This window comes from Heterodontus francisci, chromosome 8 (genome assembly GCF_036365525.1).
Source record: "Heterodontus francisci isolate sHetFra1 chromosome 8, sHetFra1.hap1, whole genome shotgun sequence".
Classification (NCBI taxonomy): Eukaryota; Metazoa; Chordata; class Chondrichthyes; order Heterodontiformes; family Heterodontidae; genus Heterodontus; species Heterodontus francisci.
In genome coordinates this window covers 71016440-71039310 of record NC_090378.1, presented here as the reverse complement: position 1 = coordinate 71039310, position 22871 = coordinate 71016440, and the positions used below count along the sequence as shown (strand labels likewise).

The 22871-nt window shown below is 43.3% G+C and overlaps 1 protein-coding gene across 2 annotated transcripts in view; it reads left to right on the top strand.

The window, feature by feature from the left end:
• Nucleotides 1–22871, top strand: part of raver2 (ribonucleoprotein, PTB-binding 2) — a 144079-nt gene that overhangs the window by 36802 nt on the left and 84406 nt on the right. For both annotated transcript variants that reach the window (XM_068037310.1, XM_068037311.1), the window contains exons 5-7: nt 6192–6318; nt 9314–9399; nt 10740–10835. In XM_068037310.1, the coding sequence (XP_067893411.1) occupies nt 6192–6318; nt 9314–9399; nt 10740–10835 (309 nt within the window). The remainder of the gene's footprint in view (nt 1–6191; nt 6319–9313; nt 9400–10739; nt 10836–22871) is intronic.

Below are 22871 nucleotides of genomic sequence, written 5' to 3'. Positions count from 1 at the left end.
AAGTCTGAACTAATTTCAACATTCGCACATGCACTTTCTAGCAGATAGAAATCCACTGTCTGTTAGGAGTAGGATTTTGTTCTTCAATACATCAGTGTCATTTTTTATGGTACCTTTTTCCTAGCCCGGGAGCGCTGGGACCAGTTATAGCGTCCATACTGCTGTATTAATTGAGATCAGCTACTTCAGCACTGAGATGTCGTGGTCTGTGTGCTCAATACCTTCCTAGGTGACATATACTGGGGCACTTAATTGCATTGACATTCTTGTTCCAGTATAACAACCCTACCATTATGGAATCAGGAGAAGTGTGAACAATCGAGGTGAATTTGGTCTTTGCCAGCAGTGTGAAATGGGCTGGTAGCGAATCGGCAGCTGTTTTTTTTTCTGCACTCAATCCTTTCACTGAAGTTCACAGAATGATAGTTCAGACTCATTTTGGAGACTCATTTCATTATCTCGCTGGGACTTATATTGGTTCAAAATTAAAAATCTTGGCAATATTTTCAAAGTCATGGAAAATAAAAATTGGCTGCTGATTCACTATGACCCCGTTGCACACTGCTAGTGTCGACCAGTTTCACCACCTCAGTATTTTAACAGTGACTGCAAGTATAATTATTTTTCAGGTTACATGCTGCTGTGTCCTAATGGTGTCCTCTTAGTTTTTGCTGCTCTCCAGTAAGGAAAGAAGAGCAGACAGTGTTGAAATTTATCTCTTAGCACTTGTCTCCCACTGAGAGATTTGTTGTGAATGGAACTCCAGAAACCTGAGGATCAAGTCCATTGAAGGCTATTGATCAATGGGAGGCGCAACAAGAGTAGGACTTTTTGCCCCTGGAGCCTGTTCCGCTATTCAATGAGATCATGGCTGATCCATGACCTAACTCCATATACCCGGCTTTGTTCCATATCCTTTAATACCCTTTAGTTAACAGAAATCTATCAATCTCAGATTTAAAATTAACAATTGATCTGGCATTAATTGTCATTTGTAGAAGGGAGTTCCAAACTTCTCCCACTCTTTCTGTGTAGAAGTGTTTGCTAATTTCACTTCTGAAAGGTCTGGCTCTAAATTTTAGACTATGCCCTCTAGTCCTTGACTCCCCAAATAGTGGGAATGGTTTTTCTATCTATTCTATCTGCTACCCTTACTAACTTGGAAACTTTGTTCGAATCACTCTTTTTAACTTTCTAAATTTCAAGGATTACAACCCTAGTTTGTGTAATCTTTCCGCTTGCCTCAACTCCAAGGGTTGAATTGTCATTCTAGGAAATCTGCGCTGCATTCCCTCCAAACCCAATATATCCTTCCTGAGGTGTGGTTCTAGAACTGCTCACCGTGCTCCAAATGTGGTCTAATGAGGGCTTCGTATACCTGTAGATTAATTTCTACCTCCTTTTATTCTTTTCCTCCAGATATCAAGGTCAGCATTCCATTAGCCATTTTAATTTTTTCTGTACCTGCTCATGACTTTTTCATGATCTATGTACCTGGACTCCCAGGTCTCTTCGGAGCTTCACAGTTTCTAGCATTTTCACCATTTAGAAAGCACTACTGTTCTATCCTTTTTGGTTCCAAAGAGGATGGCCTCACATTTGTCAACATTGAACTCCATTTGCCATAGTTTTGCCCATTCACTTAATCTATCAATCTCTTTGTAATTTAGTACTTCCATCTCCACTGCTTCGAGTGCTGCCTGTCTTTGTGTCATTGGCAAAGTTGGATACGTGGCTTTCTATTCCATCATCTAATAATACGGTGAATAGTTGAAGCTCCAACAGAGATTCTTGCAGGACATCACTAGTCGCATCCTGCCAATTACAGTACTTGCCCATTATCCCTACTCTGCCTCCTGCTGCTTAGCCAGTTTCCTCACCAGGTCAATAATTTGCCTTCAATTCCATGGGTTTCAACTTTAGCTAGCAGTCTGTTGAGGGACTTTATCAAGTACCTTCTGGAAGTCCATAGATATTCCCCATCTACTAGTCACCTCTTCAAAAAAAAATTCAACCAGATTCGTCAGACATGACTTACCCTTTACAAATCCATGCTGGTTCCCTCCGATCGGCTGAATATTTTCAAGATGTTCAGTCACTAATCCATAATTATAGATTCTAGCAATTTCCTGATAGCACATGTTAGGCTAACTGGTCTATAATTCCCTGGTCTCCCTCTGTCACCTTTCTTAAGGGAGATGGGCATTATGAGCATATAGTTAATTCCTAATCTATTTTCCCTCGAAGCACCTCTCATAGGCTAGTATTGGATTTACTTTATTTCCCTCCTTCCAAAAGTAAGTATGCTTGCACTACAAAGCACCGAAGCAGTCTACTTGTGGGAAAATCCCTATAATTGTAAACTTCTATCTCATTGTCACTTTGAAGTGGGAAGGCCTGATCTACCATCATCTTGATTTACTCAGAGTCTGGTTCATGGTAACTTGGGGGTGGGGAAGGGAGGGATGGACATGTGTTTGCCGTCAAAGCCTTTGTAGCTAACATGCAGCTTTTATTCAGATTGAAGGGTTGATGTATTATGAGGGATTATCCGTAATCTTGAATATAGCTGAGTGATCTTTTCACTTAGCATGTTTCTCGTTCTTGTCCTGTTTTATGATTTTGACCTGCTGATTAGTGGCAACCTGGGAGCAATTTTTTTTTTTTAATGGAGCTCATCATTTAGGGATGAAAGATTGTGATCAGTGCACACCACTAATGATGGAACTTTGTGCACAAAATGGCTTCCAGGCTCTATCTCTAAACAGTATTTCCAAAACTTGAAACAAGGCATCACAGATTCACTTCTTCATATTCAATGATTGCAATTTTGTGGAAGAGCTTTTACCTGCTAGACATTATCCCCATTGCAGCCCTTTCTTAAAAACACAATTTGCTTTTACATTTTTCTTCCATCCATTTCCATTTGGTTTTGATAAAACTGTACATAGTTGTGCTAATTTGAACATATTACTTTGTCCAGGGGGTCCAGATACATCATTAAAATGTCATGAACAGGTGCACAAGCTAATTAAAAGTGCTAATGGAATGCTGGCCTTCATATCTAGTGGAATAGAATACAAGGGGTTAGAAGTCATGCTTCAGCTATAAAAAACCTTGATTAGATCACATCTTGGAGCTCTATGAGCAGTTCTGGGCACCACACCTTAGAAAGGATATATTGGCCTTGGAGAGAGTGCAGTGTGGGTTTCCTAGAATGATAATTGGACTGTATAGGTTAGTCCACAAGGAGACATTTAAAGAAAACTAAACTTTTATTCCCTGAAATTTACACAGTTAAGGGGTGATTTGATCAAATTGTTCACGATATTAAGGGGAGCAGGTAGGGTAGATTGGGGAATAATTATTTCTGCTATTTGGAGAGTCCAAAACTAGGGGGCATAGTCTAAAAATTAAAGCCAGAGTTTCAGGAGTGAAATTAGGAAACACTTCACGCAACAGGCAGTAGAAGTTTGGAACTCTCTGCAAATGACAATTGAAGCAAGATCATTGGTTAATTTTGAAAATTAAATAGTTTTTTAGCCAAAGGTATTGAGAGATATGAGGCAAAGGCATTCGATCACAGATCAGCTGTGCTCTCTTTGATTGGCGAACAGGCTCGCAGGGCTAAAGGACTTACTCCTGTTCCTGTGTTCCTACTGAGGCTCACAGTATGAAAACTGATGGTCAGAATTGTTAAAATTGGCATGATATTCAATTTGATAACATTTCTAACCCAATACTGTTGTGGGATGACCTTAAGAGGACCATTTTAAAAAGCTGCAAGTGAAGGTCACTGGAGGAAGTGATGTCATATCACATATGACCAGGGAGTTGTGGGTGTTGCGCGACAGATGTGTGTTGCTGTGGCTCCTGCGGTAGCTATATGTTCTAGTTAAGTTATAATAAAAACGCACATTTTCTTTGGATATTACTTGCTGTCATGTGAATCTTACAATAGTTCACATACTAAAGGGCGGCGCAGTGGTTAGCACCGCAGCCTCACAGCTCCAGCAACCCAGGTTTGGTTCTGGGTACTGCCTGTGTGGAGTTTGCAAGTTCTCCCTGTGACCGCATGGATTTCCTCCGGGTGCTTCGGTTTCCTCCCACATGCCAAAGATTTGTGGGTTGATAGATAAATTGGCCGTTGTAAATTTCCCCTAGTGTAGGTAGGTGGTAGGAGAACTGAGGGAAGATGGGGATGGGAGAGGGAAATGGGATTAATGTAGGATTAGTATAAATGGGTGGTTGATGGTCGGTGCGGACCTAGTGGGCCGAAGGGCCTGTTTCAGTGCTGTATCTCTCTATGACTCTGAAGGTACAAGTAAGTTTACAAACACCATAATGAAACAATATGACCAGTGTTTGGTCTTTGAATGAAACTACTCAGAATATTGACATTGAGATGTTAACCAACCGCTCCGTGGGTGGGGGGGGTGGGAAATCGATGGTGCATTTGTACTGTTGTTGTCATGGGAGAATGGTTTCTGCCTTGCCACAATGCAAAATTGACACAACTTTAGTTGTAACTGTTATTAGATCAGGTTCTAACAGTTGTGCAGTACCCTTAGAGAGGCAACTTGGCTTCACAACTGCATAGGTTATAACTCCAGTGTACTGTCAGATGGGCTTAAAAGCACTCAGGATCTTGTGGGCATCTTGGTACTTTATACACTAAAGCAGGTATTTAAAGAAAATTGTTGCTCTTAAATGCATAATTTACCAGGTAGAGCAGAGTTCTTTGTGCAGCAGAAATATGATTTTTTTTTTGCCTAGATTTAAAATCTGGTCTTGTTAACTGCTTATGGCAGCTACCAGTCTAACTGTTGGCATAGTATTGGAGGAATTCTGTTTAGAAGAAGCCTAGCAGTTCATGTGGTTCCTATTCCAGGTAGGGCCCAGTTCCGAGTTCCTGCTATATATAGCAGACTGAGTGAGCTCTTGCTGTTTCATGGATACTTACTAAAATAAAAACCCTACTTAAATAATCCATATACTACATACACTGCTTCTATGCGAAGAGTTTTAATGACTTGTACTCTGGCTATTGTTCACCTGGTTAATCTAAGGTTTCCAGACCCCAGCTTTTTGGCTGGAGTTTCCTGAAATTGGTTCCTTTCTCGAAAGCTGCTGCTTGCAACTCGGGAGAAAGATTCATTGTATCTCCAGTTTGCACTGCAGTGAATGAGTGAACTTTGGATGCCACTGTACCTCCCCTTGAGTTTTCATTCAGGTGATAGTTACACAAGGATCCACTATTGTGTACTTTCCTGCCTATGGCTTGGTAACCTCATTCCCACTGCCGCAGAGAGCTGGGCTCAGCTGGTGTGTCGGACATGGTCAGAAGGCCCTCGGGGGTCAGCAGTTTTTGAGGGACTGCAGTTTTGTGAGTTGGCATTCACGGTAGGAAACCAAAGAAGGGGCAATTGGGAGGGGAGGGAGCCCGAAGCGAGTCAGCAAATCGGGTTGGGGCCGGTGGTAGAGGGGGGCCCAAGGGAGTTGACAGCCAGGTTGGGGGGGGGGGCCCATGAGAGTCGGCGGTTGGGTGGTGGAAGGTAGGGGGGCCCAAGGGAGTTGGAAGATGGGGTGTGAGGCAGGTGGGCATCCAAGAGAGTCAGCGGCCGGATGGGAGGAGGTGGGGCCTAAGGAAGTTGGCCGTCAGGTGGGAGGGCGAGGGGTCGAAGGAAGTCAGCGATCAGGTGATGGGCCTAAGGGAGTTGGCAGTTGGGGGCGGATCTAAGAGTCAGGGAGCGGGTTGAGTCTAAGGGACTCAGCAATTTGAAGGGCTTTGTGATCTAGCAGCACATGATTGGAACATATTATGACTCCAGTCAGAGTTTGCAATCCTAACTTTAACAGTTAGTCAATCTACAATGACCCCAAAACACACTGACCTCTATTCGCGGTACTATATCAATATTTGTCACTGCTAGATACTGTAGTTACCATTCTGACTTTAAGAATGATTTTAAATGAGATGATCCATCTTTTATTAAAATCCATCCATTTGCATTCCTATTAAAACCATCTTAACAGATAAATTACAAGGCATTACTTTGGGAACTGGGTGCAAATTTGTTACTGTAAATATGCAATGAAGGCAAAAAATTTATTGCTGTGTAAACTGGCATGCATTTGTTTTGGTAATGGTTGGATATCTAACTCTCATTTAAAATTTCTCTTGTCCTAAGTTGCTAAACAGCAGGAAGGGCCTTCTTCCTGAACCCAACCCGTTGCAGATTATAAACAGCCTGGGTAATCCTGCCGCACTGCAGTTACTACTGAGGCCTTACTTCCACGGGCATGCTGGCAAGAAAAGTGAGTATTTTTTTTTTTGCAAGGTAATTTCTCTGTCCTTGTGACTTGTTTCAACTTTTTATATACTTGAGCAGTAGTTTCTATTATCTCTAGCCTCATCTGACTCTTTTGCACATTACATTTCATTTCAAAGCAGCTTTTTGAAACTTAGTATTTTAATGGGAGAAAACATTTGAAGGTCTTAAGTTTCTTTCTAGAGAAAGTGAAAGGAATACAAAAGTAAATGTTTTATTTCCATGAGTATGTTCATCTACTTTTGAATTCTTCACATAGAATTTCATCAAACCATGTCTAATTTGATCTCTTCCAACTTGAGCCATAGAACCCATTGTTGGAGCAATCTGAAACTAATCTCTGTCCCTGTCTATAGCATTGTATTTTGCTCTGCTTCAAAGATTTATGTATCTTTAAAAGATGCAACTGTCTCTCCCTTAATCACCCCAGGTATCCCATGCTCCAATAACCCACTGCACGACATTTTTCATAAGGTACCTTTTTAATTTTACTGACCATTTAAAATTGTCATTGACTACCCAACCAGTGAAAATAGACTTTTTCAGTTTACCAAAACTCGTCATAATTTTATCTCTTTGCCTTCTCTGTTCCCATTACCTTTGATCTCTCCTCATAACAGTAATTTCCGATTTCTGGCATTTTCCTGGTGAACCAATGTCATGCTTTCTGTTACATTAATGTCCTTTCTATAATGAGGCATCCAGAATTGCACATAGTACTGTAACTGGCCTGTTCAATATTTTGTTCAAATTATCATTAGTATTTTTACCCTTGTATTCTGTGTCCCTATTTTTGATTTTTTTTCTATCTGCACTGAAAGCTCCAGGCAATTATATTTTTGAACATCTCAATTTCTGATCATCCACATCCTTCAATGTCTTTTGATTTGAGTGTATGCTCCCATTTGTTGTTTCTCCCCCTCAAAATATATTGCCTTGTATTTTTCTGCATTAAATTCCATCTGCTACCTGTCTTCCCCATTCCGCAAACTTGTTCGTCTTCCTGAAGTGTCTCTGCTGGCTGCCAACTTTTGTATTGCCATCATGTTTAAAGATATTGCTCCCTATATCCAAGTCTAAATCATCTATACACTAGAACATGTGGCGCAGTGGTTAGCACCGCAGCCTCACAGCTCCAGCGACTCGGGTTCAATTTTGGGTACTGCCTGTGTGGACTTTGCAAGTTCTCCCTGTGTCTGCGTGGGTTTCCTCCGGGTGCTCCGGTTTCCTCCCACATGCCAAAGACTTGCAGGTTGATAGGTAAATTGGCCATTATAAATTGCCCCTAGTATAGGTAGGTGGTAGGGAAATATAGGGACAGGTGGGGATGTGGTAGGAATATGGAATTAGTGTAGGATTAGTATAAATGGGTGGTTGATGGTCGGCACAGACTCGGTGGGCCGAAGGGCCTGTTTCAGTGCTGTATCTCTAAACTAAACTAAACATCTAATCTCTGTGGTATACCACTTTCAATCTGTTTTCAATCCAAGAAATGTCTGTTTAATCTACCTCTTGGGTTCTTGCCCATCAACAACTTTTCTATCCATGGTGCTACATTTCGTCTTATACCATGTGCTTGATATTTTCTAACAAGTATCTCAAAAAGCTTCATTGAATGCATTCTGAAAATCCATATACACCACATCAATTAAATTCAAATTGTCCAATTGGTCACTTCTTCAATAAAACACTCATTTGTCCAATGTGACTTGTTTTTCACAAGCAGATCAGGTGAACGCTTTGGGAAATTTTTATCCTTTTACGTGTTTGGACTCTGTTCAGATAGCTAACCTGGATTGTTAATCACCATATGCTGGAAGAAGTCCCATTGCAATTCCTATGATGTCTTTGGATTGATCACATAGGCTCTAGTGCTTGAGGGAAATTCATCATGTGGGTAGGCCTGAACATGGAGTTTGATGAAGTCCTTATGATTGTCTTCTGTCTTTCAATGAAATATCAAACTAATGGATTCAGGACCAATGTTCCCTCTAAGCCATGTGACCACACAACAGCCTGGAAGTTCCTGTGCTGGCTGAGCATAAGTTGGCCTCTTTAAGTTACCACATGTGTGTGACTGTGCAAAAAAAACTTAAAGGTCCCACACATTTAAATACATAGGCCACGCACAACAAAAAAAACTTAGAGGGTCATTGTTCAGGACCTTTTGAAATTTTTGTATTTATAAAAAAAAAGTTTTCTTACCCAGGTGAGGATTATATCTCCCACCCTGTTGGGCCACCCAGTGACGTGACCCAAAAGCAGCATCATAACCGGGTATGTCTGAGTGACAATCTAGAGAAGCGAGACTCTTAAACTATGCTCAGCTGGGGCTGCACGTTTCAAGCTAATAGTTTAGTATTTCCCAAATTCCAATGACTCCAGATTGGTCCTCGGGCCATTCTTATTCATTGCTGTAGAATCTTTTCTACTTACTTTAGTAGGCAGATGGAACTTTGGTCTAATGCTTGTTCTGAAAGCTGATGTTCCAGACAATATACCACTCCTCCAGCATTTAATTCAACTGTCAACATGAAGTAGTGCTCAGATCAGTAAAGGATTATAAACCATCAGCCTTTCTATCTAAAGGAGAGAATGCTACCAACTGGGCCAAACTGGCACTTGATTTAGGTGCTTGAATTTAATATAAACATAGGATGAAAATTAATTGGTAGTATTGTTAAATTTGGACATTGTCTCCCTTTGTTAGAGAGGAGAAGGAACAAGGAAATGTTTCTGCTTTTGATTGCTTTCCTCCTAGCTTCAGATGAATAATGGATCAGGCTAGTTGGGCTGGGTACCTGGAGGGGTGCTGATGTCTAATTAACAATCAATTATAAGTTTCATAGAAAAGATGTAGTTTAATATTTTAGAAGTTTGTAATTTGGAATGGATACTTTGCTTTTTAGACAATTAGAATGAGAATTACGTAGATAAAATGTTTCTTCAGATTAACATCGAATCTGGTTTGATCTCTTTAGGTGTTTTAGGGAATACTACCAACTTACCTATTCTGCCGAACCCTGCACTGACTGCAGCCCTACTTCAGATAAATCAAACACAACAGGTAACTTCAAATAGAAACAACACCTTCAGAAATTTATTCCAACAGATAAAAGCATACAGTTGGACAGGTCGTGCATCAGGCAGTGGATACAAGCTCTGATTCTGGTTGAATTGTCACATATCAGCTACAGTGGAACTCCGTTTGCTGCCATTGTCTTACCCTGGGTGGATAATGGACACTAGTAAGTAGTGGAACCTCTCAATTTTTGGTCCAGTGCATATGGTACGACAATTTTGGGAGAGGGTAAGGTTCGTATGGCACCTCATTTTTATATAATCTTATGGAGATTTTAAGAATCCCGTCCAGGCTCTTCACATTCAATGAGTTACTTTGAAATACTGCGACTGGTACTCTGTGCAATTTGTTGCATTTGTCGCTAAGATCCTATAAATAGAATAACTGACCGCAATAGTATCTTGCAAGTAATAAGTTGCAAAATGAAATGGTCTCTTCAGCAAAAATTTTAGTTAATCACCTGAATGCCCTTTCTAAGGTAATTCTGGACTCTTCTGCCAGTTGCTATGGTTAGCTGGAGAGGAACACATCCATATTGTTTGGGTTCTTCATGAAAACCCAAGGAGACTACTTTTTGTTGAAGTGCTCCTCTGTTTCTTATTCCCAAAGAAAATTTGAAGCGATTGGCATTTTTCAAACATCTGATTTCTTGCCTGAATGGAGCCTCGCTGTGTTGGGTCGCCTCTGAGGCTGCTTTAATGATCTCACTGGCTGGGAGGAGGCATGTGTGTCCAGGAGCAGTGTTGGCTGTGACTTTGGACGAGTACGAGTGTGGTTCTGGAGCTGCTCAAACCTAGAAAAATGTGCGCCTGGTTAGGTGTGTAGTGGTTTTTGAAGTCTAAAGTACATTTTTACCAGCAGCAGAAAATGTTGCCTTCCTTTCTCCATTGGCTTATGTTCTCCTCCCCTCCCTCCTTTCTTTGATTTGCTCTGTTAGTCTTTCCTCCTCCCCTCCCAAGAGGCCTTTATGTGTCTGCTCAGCGTATGTCAGTGTGCCATATGATCTGGGGTGGGGATAGAATTGCACCTTGTTCTGATCCAGTCTTATCCAGCTAACCATGCAACTAGTGTTCATTGGTAGCATTGATAAACAATTGGGACTGAAAGCTCTGGGTTCTACTCCATCAACTTGGTGACACTGAAAATAACACTCCTCCCACTCTTCACAACACCTGGCTGAAGTATTTTTTAATGGATTTATTTTTATTCTTGCACTACGTCATCTTTAAAACTTGGATAAATGAGTTTTCTTTGTGGGTGATCTGTGTCACTTAACCAGCTTCAATGTGCAGGTTCCATTTTAACTGATGAATTTCTTTTATTAGAGTGCTGTGTTGGGAAATGGACTGTTTCAGAATCTACTACGAATGCAGGCAGCACAACAACAGCTGCTCCTGAACAAGGAGATTCCAGCAATCAATGTGAGTTATAGTTCAGATTCTTGCTTACATAGTCTCAAATCCTCAAAACTGGATTTATATTGTGATGTGTTTGTTTTCAATGCTGTTTGTTCCAGCATACGCCTATTATCAACTTGTGCATTGGTATGGTTACACAGGTCCCACGGCCGCATCCAGTGACCTTTGTGTAAACCTTGATAGTGTTAGCAGAGTTAACAGCTGGGGAAGGAAGGAGGCCCAGGTTACATTATGTCCACATGTTAGCAAGGAGTTGCTGGGTAATCATCAGTAGTTTGCCTTGCTTTTTACATGCAGATTTTTGTAAACCTTGTGACAATTTTGCTGACTTCTGCTTTATATCCCAGATGGAGTAAGCAAGTTGTTGCAATCTTTTTGTCCATCCCGTCTTGCCCGCTGTTTCTTGTATATTAAATTAGCATTTTTAAAAGATTTTTGTGCTACTTGCAAACTTCAATCAAAAGCATGCTTGTTTGTTTTTGGATCTGATCAAACATTAACCATGGTTATTTCAGCTGTCATAAATCATGATAGAGACCTACTCTCCATACCTTCAAGTGTCTATCCTTGCCTTAAGATCTAGCTTTTGGTAATACACTGAGAAATGAACAGAAAGCTCTGTCTAGTAACTGGCTTTAAGCAGTGAACATGCCCTGTGTAAGATCCTATTTGCAAGTGATAAAGCACCACTTCTGATCTCATTCTAAGTTTAAAATGTCAAGCAAATTTATGTTCATCTAAAATTTTAATAGTCATACCTCTTAACAGTAGACAGCCTAACTTCTTGAACAAACAGCATTTTTAAGTCACAATTCTGAAGAAGTTATTCTTCTGTAAATAACTTTTAAATGCACAGGTAGTGGTGAGCTGCCTTCTTGAACAGCTGCTGGTGCAGATACATCCACAGTGCCGTTAGGAAGGGAGTTCCAGGATTTTGAGCAGCGACAGTGAAGGAATGGCGATATAGTTCCAAGTCAGGATGGTGTGTGGCATGGAGGGGAACTTAAAGGTGGTGGTGTTGCCTGTGCATCTGCTGCCCTTGTCTTTATAGGTGGTAGAGGTCACGGGTTTGGAAGGTGCTGTTGGAGGTGCCTTGGTGAGTTGCTGCAGTGTATCGTATAGATGGTACACACTGCTGCCATTGTGCATTAGTGCGGAAGGGAGTGAATGTTGAAGGTGGTGGATGGGGAACCAATCAAGCAGGCTGCATTGTCCTGGATAGTGTTGAGCTTCTCGAGTGTTGTTGGAGCTGCACCCATCCAGGCAAGTGGAGAGTATTCCATTACACTCCTGACTTGTGCCTTGTAGATGGTGGACAGGCATTGGGGAGTCAGGAGGTGAGTTACTCACCGCAGAAATCCTAGCCTCTGACCTGCTCTTGTAGCCACAGTATTTAAATGGCTCGTCCAGTTCAGTTTCTGATGAACGGTGAGCCCTGGGATGTTGATAGTGGGGGATTTAGCAACGGTAATGCCATTGAACATCAGTGGGAGATGGTTAGATCATCTCTGGAGATGGTCATTGTCCGGCACTTGTGTGGCATGAATGTTACATGCCACTTATCAGCCCCAAGCCTGGATGTTGTCCACGTCTTGCTGCATCTAGACACAGGCTACTTCAGTATCCGAGGAGTTGCGAATTGTGCTGAACATTGTGCAATAATCAGCAAACAACCCCACTTCTGACCTTATGGAGGGAAGGTCATTGATGAAGCGGCTGAAGATGTTTGGGCCTAGGACACTAGTCTGAGGAACTCCTGCTAAGATGTGCTGGGCTTGAGGTGATTGACCCCCAACAACCACAACCATCTTCCTTTGCGCTAGGTATGATTCCAACCAGCGGAAAGTTTTCCCCCTGATTCTCATTGACTCCACTTTTGCTAGAACCCTTTGATGCCATACTCGATCAAATGCTGCCTTGATGTCAAGGGCAGTCACTCACCTCACCTCTGGAATTCAGCTCTTTTGTCCATGATTGGACCAAGGCTGTAATGAAATCGGGAGCTGAGTGGCCCTGGTGGAACCTAAACTGAGTGTCAGTGAGCAGGTTATTGCTGAACAAGTGTCACTTGATAGCACTGTCGACGAACCCTTCCATCATTTTACTGATGATAGAGAGTAGACTGATGGGGCAGTAATTGACCAGGTTAGATTTGTCTTGCTTTTTGTGCACAGGACAAATTTTCCACATTGCCAGGTAGATGCCAGTGTTGTAGCTGTACTGGTACAGCTTGGCTACGGCCACAGCTTGTTCTGGAGCACAAGTCTTCAGTATATTCTAGAATGTTGTCAGGGCCCATAGCCTTTGCAGTATCTAGTGCCTTCAGCTGTTTCTTGATATCACGTGGAGTGAATCGGGTTGGCTGAAGACTGACATCTGTGATGCTGGGGCCCTCGGGAGGAGGCCGAGATGAATCATCCACCCGGCACTTCTAACTGAAGATGGATGCAAATGCCTCAGTATGGGGATATTTGTGGAGCCTCCTCCTCCTGCTAGTTGTTTAATTGTCCACCACCATTTACAACTGGATATTGCAGGACTACAGAGCTTAGATCTGATCGGTTGGTTGTGGGATCACTTAGCTCTTCCGCTGTTTGGCATGCAAGCAGTCCTGTGTTGTAGCTTCAACAGATTGACGCCTCATTTTTAGGTATGCCTGGTTCTGCTCCTGGCATGCCCTCCTGCACTCTTCATTGAATCAGGGTTGGTCCCAAGGCTTGATGGTAATGGTAGAGTGGGGGATATGCCGGGCCATGAGGTTACAGATTGTGGTTGAGTACAATTTTGCTGCTGCTGCTGACCCACAGCACCTCATGGATGCCCAGTTTTGCATTGCTAGATCTGTTTGAAATCTATCCCATTTAGCACAGTAGTAGTGCCACACAACACGGTGGTGGTACCCTCAATATGAAGATGGGACTTTGTCTCCACAAGGGCTGTACGGTGGTCCTTCCTAACCATACTGTCATGGACAGATGCATCTGCGACAGGTCGATTGGTGAGGTTGAGGTCAAATAGGTTTTTCCCTTTTGTTGGTTCCCTCACCACCTGCCGCAGACTTAGTCTTGTAGCTCCGTCCTTCAGGACTTGGCCAGCTGGGTGAGTAGTGGTGCTGCTGAGCCACTCTTGGTGATAGACATTGAAGTTCCCCACCCAGAGTACATTCTGTGACCTTGCTACCCTCAGTGCTTCTTCTAAGTGGTGTTCAACATGGAGAAGCACTGATTCATCAGCTGAGGGGAGGGGGAGCAGTAGCTGGTAATCAGGTGGTTTCCCTGCCCATGTTTGACCTGATGCCATAAGACTTCATGGGGTCAATGTTGAGGACTCCCAGGGCAGCTCCCTCCCCACTGTATTCTACTGTGCTGCCACCTCTGGTCTGTCTTGCTGGCTGGACAGGACATACCCAGTGATGGTGGTGTCAGGAACATTTTAAGGTATGATTCCGTGTGTATGACTATTTCAGGCTGTTGCTTGACCAGTCAGTGGGACAGCTGTCCCAATTTTGGCTCAAGCCCCCAGATGTTATTAAGGAGGACTTTGCAGGGTCGACAGAGCTGTCTTTGCAATTGTCATTTCAAGAGCCGAGGTTCATGCTGGTTTGTCCATCTGGTTTCATTCCTTTTCTTAGACTTTGTTGCAGTTTGATACAATTGAGTGGCTTGCTAGGCCATTTCAGAGTCAACCACATTGCTGTGGGTCAGACCAAGTAAGGGCAGCAGATTTTTACAACAGTTTCATGGTCACCATTAGAGTAGCTTTTAATTCCGGATTTATTAACTTAATTCGAATTTCAGCATCTGCCGTGGTGGTATTCGAACCCATGTTTCCAGAGCATTAGCCTAGGTCTCTGGATTACTAGTCCAGTGACATTACCACTACGCCACCGCCTCCCTAAGTTGAGTTTACAATGCTGTCCTAGTTGGCCTTTCGTCTTCCACGAACGTGGAACGCTATGCAAACGTGAACTTCTCCAAAACTCTATTGACTATATCCTAACTTTCTCAAAGTCCCATTCACCATCACTCTTGTGCTCAGTGACCCCTACTTTGGCTACTTGTCTCACAGCATATCAATTTTAAAATGCTGATTCTTGTCTTCAAGTCCCTTCATGGCCCCTCCCTTCCCTATCTCTGTAACCTCATCCAACCCTAAAATTCTTTGACAACTTTGCACTCCTCCAATTCTGGGTTTTTGTGCATTCCCGATTTTAATTTCTCCGCCATTGGTAGCTGTGCCTAAGCCCAAAATTCTGGGTTTTCCCTCCCTGAACCCCTTTTAGCGCTCTCTCCTTTTAAGATGCTCCTGAAACCCTACCTATTCCAAGCTTTTGGTCTTCTGCCGTAATATCCTTATATGGCTGAGTCAAATTTTGTTTAATGCTCCTATGAAGCACCTTGGCATGTTTTGCTATGTTAAAGGTGCTATATAAATGCAAGTTGTTCTTTGTCTATTTTTCTCTCAATTTTGTGAACAGCAGTTTGCATTTATGTAGTACCTTTAACGTAGGAAAACATCTCAAGGCGCTTCACAGAATTATAATTAGACAAAAATGCCAAGGATGAGATATTAGAATGGGAACTGGTTCAAGAGGCAGGTTTTAAGGAAGGTCTTAAATAGAGGCAGAGGGGTTTAGGTAGGGAATTCCAGAGCTTGGGGCCTAGTTAGCTAAAGGCATCGCTGGCAATAGTGGACAAAGTGAGTGGGGGGTACAAAGAAGGCCAGTGTTGAGGGCCATGGAGATCATAGAGGGTTGTGAGGCTGAAGGATGTTAGATATAGGGAGGGCCATGGAAAGTTTTGAACACCAGGATAAGGATTTTCAAATGTAAGTGTTCGTAGACTGGGAGCCAGTGCAGGTCAGTCAGAAAAGAAGCGGGAGTCCTGGTGCAAGGGAGAGGTTAGTCGCATGGGATAAAAGGAAGTGATCAGAGGTTGCCTTGTCTGTTATATTTGCAAAGCTGGAGTCGGAGGCCGTTGAGAAAGTTAGTTCATTTAAAAAGTCATTGAACCTGCTGAGCTCAGCTGTCCTGTCCAGTTTTTAAAAGAAAGTAAAATGTTCCGAATTAAAAGCAGTTCTTTTTTAAATGGCATTTCTTGAATCAGCAGTTCATCGAAAACTGGGGCCCATGTAGCTCCAGCGCATTGTACATTGTAACAAAAAAATACTGTTGCGAGCTGAATTCAAACAGTCAAATTGAACTGCAGTTTGGGAGTGGTCTGTGCTCTGTATGATTTGAGTTTTGGCTGCAGCACCGAAATATTGTTTTATTAAATGACAAAAATGATCCTCAGTGTGACACCGAGGAAAATCCTATAGCTGTAATTATGAGAAGGTGAAGTATGAGTGGTCTTGATGTTTGAGAAGTTGTCACGTGCTGTGTAAAGACCAGCAATGGTACTATAGAATGAAAAGTGGAAAGAGAAGGGGATACACACCCTCCACCTCCCCCCCCCCCCCCCCCCCCACCACCCAACATCTACTGCCAGAGCAGCTAACACACCACTGCATTTTGGCAGTGGAGATTTCAGTTGTTTTAAGAACATAAGAAATAGGAGCAGGAGTAGGCCTTTCAGCCCCTCATGCCTGCCCCGCCATTCAATAAGATCATGGCTGATCTGTCCCAGTCTTCAACTTCTCTTTCGGGCCTGCTCTGCCTAACCCTCGACTCCCCGAGATTTCAAAAATCTATCTACCTCCTTCTTAAATACATTTAGTGACCTAGCCTCCACAACTCTCTGAGGCAGAGAATTCCAGAGATCCACCACCCTCAGAATAAATTCCTTCGCATCTCAGTTTTAAATGTGTGCTCCCTTATTCTGTAATTATGTCCCCTAGTTTGAGATTCCCCCACTAGTGGAACATCTCATCAACATCTATCCTGTCGAGCCCCCTTAAAATCTTATATGTTTCTAAATTCTCATTCTTCTAAACTCCAATGAATAAAGGCCTAACCTGTTTAGCCACTCTTGATAAGACAGCCCCTTCATCCCAGGAATCAGCCTGGTGAACCTTTTCTGAACTGCCTCCAATGCTAGTATATCCTTCTTTAAATACGGGGACAAAAACTGTATGCAGTACTCCAGGTGTGGCCTCTCCAAAACCCTGTACAGTTGTAACAGGGCTTCCCTATTTTTAAACTCTAACCCCCTAGCAATAAAAGCCAAAATTCCATTTGCCTTCCAGTTGCAACTGCTTGCTAACCTTTTGTGTTTCATGCACAAGAACACCCAGATCCCTCTGTACTGCAGTATTTTGTAGTCTTTTTGTAGTAATAATCTGCCTTTTTATTCTTCCTACCAAGCTGGATTACCTCACAGTTTCCCACAATGAACACCATCTGCCAATTTTTTGCCCGCTCACTTAACCTATCTATATCCGTTTGCAGATTCTTTGTGTCCTCATTACAACATGCCTTCCCACCTATTTTTGTATTGTCAGCAAATTTGGATACACTACACTCTGTCCCTTCCTCTTAAGTCATTAATATAGATAGTAAATAGCTGAGGCCCTAGGACCGATCCTTGTGGCACCCCACCAGTTAAGGCTTTCCAACCTGAAAAAGACTCATTGATCCCAACTCTCTGCCTTCTGTGTGTTAGCCAATCCTCAATCCATGCCAACGCATTACCCCCAATACCCTGAGCTCCTATTTTGTACAGTAATCTTTTATGTGGCACCTTATCGAACGCCTTTGAAAATCCAAATATACAACATCTACTGGTTCCCCTTTATCCACTCTGCTTGTTATATCCTCAAAGAACTCTTAACAAATTTGTCAAACATGATTTCCCTTTCATAAAACCATGTTGACTCTGTTTGATTGCATTATGTTTTTCTAAATGTTCTGCTATTTCTTCCTTAACAATGGACTCGAGCATTTTCCCAATGACTGATAAGCTAACTGGTCTATAGTTTCCTGCTTTCTGTCTCCCTCCTTTCTTGAATAGGGGCGTCACATTAGTAGTTTTCCAATCCACTGGTACCCTACTGGAATCCAATGAGTTTGGTATATTATGACCAATGCCTGCACAATCTGTGCAGCCACTTTTAAAACGCTTGGATACAGGCCATCAGGTCCTGGCGACTTGTCTGCCTTTAGTCCCATCAGTTTGTCCAGCACCTTTTCCCTCGTGATAGCAATTGTTACAAGTTCCTCCCTCCCATTTACACCTTGTTCATCTATTATTGTTGGGATGTTTATAGTGTCCTCCACCATGAAGACGTGCAAAATATTGGTTTAAATTATTTGCCATTTCCCTGTTCGCTGTTATTCATGCCCCATTCTCATCGTCTAAGGGCCCCACACTTAGTTCAGCAACTCTCTTCCTTTTAATATACTCATAGAAGCTCTTACTGTTCATATATTTCTTGCCAATTTACTCTCATAATCAATTTTCTCCCTCTTTATTAGTTTTTTATTCATCCGCTGCTGGTTTCTAAAAACTTCCCAATCCTCTGGCCTACCACTCGTTTTTGGTGCACTGTACACCTTTGTTTTTGATTTGATACTCTCCTTAACTTTCTTTGTTTAGTTTAGTTTAGCTTAGAGATACAGCACTGAAACAGGCCCTTCGGCCCACCGAGTCTGTGCCAACCATCGACCACCCATTTATACTAATCCTACACTAATTCCATATTCCTACCACATCCCCACCTGTCCCTATATTTCCCTACCACCAACCTATACTAGGAGCAGTTGCTAATGGCCAATTTACCTATCAACCTGCAAGTCTTTGCCATGTGGGAGGAAACCGGAGCACCCGGAGGAAACCCACGCAGACACAGGGAGAACTTGGAAACTCCACACAGGCAGCACCCAGAATTGAACCCGGGTCGCTGGAGCTGTGAGGCTGCGGTGCTAACCACTGTGCCGCCCATGTTAACCGTGGGTGGTTCATCATTCTCTTTGAGTCCTTCCTTCTAACTGGAATAAATGTTTGTTGAGTGTTATGAAATATCTGCTTAAAGGTCTGCCACTGCTCATCTATCGACTTACCCTGTAGTCTATCTTCCCAGCCCGCTTTAGACAACTCTTTCTTCATACCTCTATAATTGCCCTTGTACGGAAGATGATTGTAATGCACCTTGACGAGAGCAGCTAACGCTTCATTGTTGATCAGGAGGACACAATTGTTAAAAAGAACATAGAACAGCACCGTACAGGCCCTTCGGCCCACGATGTTGTGCCGAACCTTTAACCTACTCGAAGATCAAACTAACTACCTACCCTTCATTCTACTATCATCCATGTACTATTCAAGAGTTGCTTAAATGTCCCTAATGTATCTGCTTCTACTACCACCGCTGGCAGCGCATTCCACGCACCCACCACTCTCTGTGTAAAGAACCTATCTCTGACATCTCCCCGAAACCTTCCTCCAATCACCTTAAAATTATGCCCCCTAGTGATAGCCCTTTCCACCCTGGGAAAAAGTCTCTGGCTATCCACTCTATCTATGCCTCTCATCATCTTGTACCCCTCTATCAAGTCACCTCATCCTTCTTCGCTCCAATGAGAAAAGCCCTAGCTCCCTCAATCTTTCTTCGTAGGACATGCCCTCCAGTCCAGGCAGCATCCTGGTAAATCTCCTCTGCACCCTCTCTAAAGCTTCCACATCCTGCCTATAATGAGGCGACCAGAACTGAACACAATATTCCAAGTGTGGTCGAACCAGGGCCTTATAGAGCTGCAGCATAACCTCGCGGCTCTTAAACTCAATCCCCCTGTTAATGAAAGCCAACGCACCATACGCCTTCTTAACAACCCTATCAACTTGGGTGGCAACTTTGAGCGATCTATGGACATGGACCCCAAGATCCCTCTGTTCCTCCACACTATCAAGAATCCTGTCTTTAAGCCTGTATTCTGCATTCAAATTCGACCTTCCAAAATGAATCACTTCACACTTTTCCAGGTTGAACTCCATCTGCCACTTCTCAGCCCAGCTCTGCATCCTGTCAATGTCCCGTTGCAACCTACAATAGCCTTCCACACTATCCACAACTCCAGCAACCTTCGTGTCATCGGCAAACTTTCTCACCCAGCCTTCCACTTCCTCATCCAAGCCATTTATAAAAATCACAAAGAGCAGAGGTCCCAGAACAGATCCCTGTGGAACACCATTGGTCACCGAGCTCCATGCTGAATACTTTCCATCTACTACCACCCTCTGTCTTCTATGGGCCAGCCAATTTTGTATCCAGACAGCCAACTTCCCCTGTATCACATGCCTCCTCACTTTCTGAATGAGCCTACCATGGGGAACCTTATCAAACGCCTTGCTAAAATCCATATACACCACATGTATGGGTGGCGCAGTGATTAGCACCGCAGCCTCACAGCTCCAGCAACCCGGGTTCAATTCTGGGTACTGCCTGTGTGGAGTTTGCAAGTTCTCCCTGTGTCTGCGTGGGTTTCCTCCAGGTGCTCCAGTTTCCTCCCACATGCCAAAGACTTGCAGGTTGATAGGTTAATTGGCCATTATAAATTTCCCCTAGTATAGGTAGGTGGTAGGGAAATATAGGGACAGGTGGGGATGTGGTAGGGATATGGGATTAGTGTAGGATTAGTATAAATGGGTGGTCGATGGTTGGCACAGACTCGGTGGGCCGAAGGGCCTGTTTCAGTGCTTTATCTCTAAACTAAACACATCCACTGCTCTTCCTTCATCAATGTGTTTTGTCACATCTTCAAAGAATTCAATAAGGCTTGTGAGGCATGACCTGCCCCTCTCAAAGCCATGCTGACTGTCTCTAATCAAACCATGCTTTTCCAAATAATCATAAATCCTGTCTCTCAGAATCCTCTCCAATAATTTTCCCACTACCGACGTAAGACTGACTGGTCTATAATTCCCAGGGTTATCCCTATTCCCTTTCTTGAACAAGGGAACAACATTTGCCACCCTCCAATCATCCGATACTACTCCAGTGGACAGTGAGGACGCAAAGATCATTGCCAAAGGCGCAGCAATCTCTTCCCTCGCTTCCCGTAATATCCTTGGGTATATCCCGTCTGGCCCCGGGGACTTATCTGTCCTCATATCATTCAAAATTTCCAGCACATCCTCCCTCTTAACCTCAACCTGTTCGAGCATATCAGCCTGTTCCACGCTGTCCTCACAAACGACCAGGTCCCTCTCACTAGTGAATACTGAAGCAAAGTATTCATTTAGGACCTCCCCTACCTCCTCCGACTCCAGGCACAAGTTCCCTCCACTATCCCTGATCGGCCCTACCCTCACTCTGGCCATCCTCTTGTTCCTCACATAAGTGTAGAACGCCTTGGGATTTTCCTTAATCCTACCCGCCAAGACTTTTTCATGTCCCCTTCTAGCTCTCCTAAGTCCATTCTTCAGTTCCTTCCTGGCTACCTTGTAACCCTCTAGAGCCCTGTCTGATCCTTGCTTCCTCAACCTTCAGTAAGCTTCCTTCTTCCTCTTGACTAGCTGTTCCTCATCTCTTGTCATGCAAGGTTCCTTCACCCTACCATCCCTTCCTTGCCTCATCGGTATAAACCTATCCAGCAGTCGCAGCAAGTGCTCCCTAAACAACCTCCACATTTCTGTCGTGCATTTCCCTGAGAACATCAGTTCCCAGTTTATGCTCCCCAGTTCCTGCCTAATAGCATTGTAATTCCCCCTCCCCCAATTAAATATTTTCCCATCCCGTCTGCTCCTGTCCCTCTCCATGACTACAGTAAAGGTCAGGGAGTTGTGATCACTATCACCGAAATGCTCTCCCACCGAGAGATCTGCCACCTGGCCTGGTTCGTTGCCAAGCACCAAGTCCAACATAGCCTCCCCTCTCGTCGGCCTATCTGCATATTGAGTCAGGAAACCTTCCTGGACGCACCTGACAAAAACTGCTCCATCCAAACTATTTGCACTAAGGAGGATCCAATCAGTATTAGGGAAGTTGAAGTCACCCATGACAACAACCCTGTTACTTCTGCACCTTTCCAAAATCTGCCTCCCACTCTGTTCCTCCATGTCTCTGTTGCTATTGGGGGGTCCATAGAAAACTCCCAATAAAGTGACTGCTCCTTTCCTGTTTCTGACTTCCACCCATAATGGCTTGTTGGGCCAATCAAGGGGCTCATTTTGCTTGCACTTGCACCTGGTTCAAAACTAATGGCAGGCCAGTGAAAGCACAGAATTGTATAATTATTGAACAAAAATCAATAAAAAAAAATTCATATAGTTAATGCAGAAGATTATTTTTATCAAAAAAGGTAGGGATGTCAACACTGGAGATGTGCCTGGAATTTTGGTCACATACCATTTGCAGATGTAATTGCATCTACCTTACTGTAGTTGAGTATCTTTGGTACTGCACTCGTGGCTGCTGTGCGAAAACCAAGCGATGAGCCACAAACAAGTGGAGGAGGGATTTACAGAGGGAATTGAGAGGTGGGATGAACTTTGATTCCACCAGTAACGAATAGTAACTCACTGAAATTGCACTGACAACTAATAGTAATACTGGTAACACTTCATAGCCAACAATAATGCAGTCACTGGTCAAGATGTGACTGGTAGTAATAGATGTAATGGCCTGATATCTTGCCTGTAACTAGTAATAATCCTATAATCTACTGATACTTATCCTGTAACTGGACAGAATCTCCCTGGTCTGCACAAGGTGCAGTCAGGCTCCCAAGTTGATGCTACTTTTAACAGGCTGCACCTTTCCCCTTGATCTCTGGTCCTGTGTGAAGGTGACAGCTCTGAACTGGGAGCCTCGGTCAGAGCTGGTCTGTATTTGGATTTCACATGTCAGAACTGGCTGGGACAGACCAACTTGAACCAACAGATGTTGCACAAAGGGCAGTTGAGTCTATGCTTGTGCTCTTCTCACAGAGCATGTAGTCCTAAACTCAGTTTAACATTAATATTTCCAAAACACTCTGTAGGCTTGGACTCATCGAAGATAATAACTGCAGCTCAGAACAAGGCCATCAAGACTCGTAAAGCATTGCCAGCATGCTCTCCTACACCCCCATTTCTCCCTCCCTGTCCCACAGATTCTTTTATG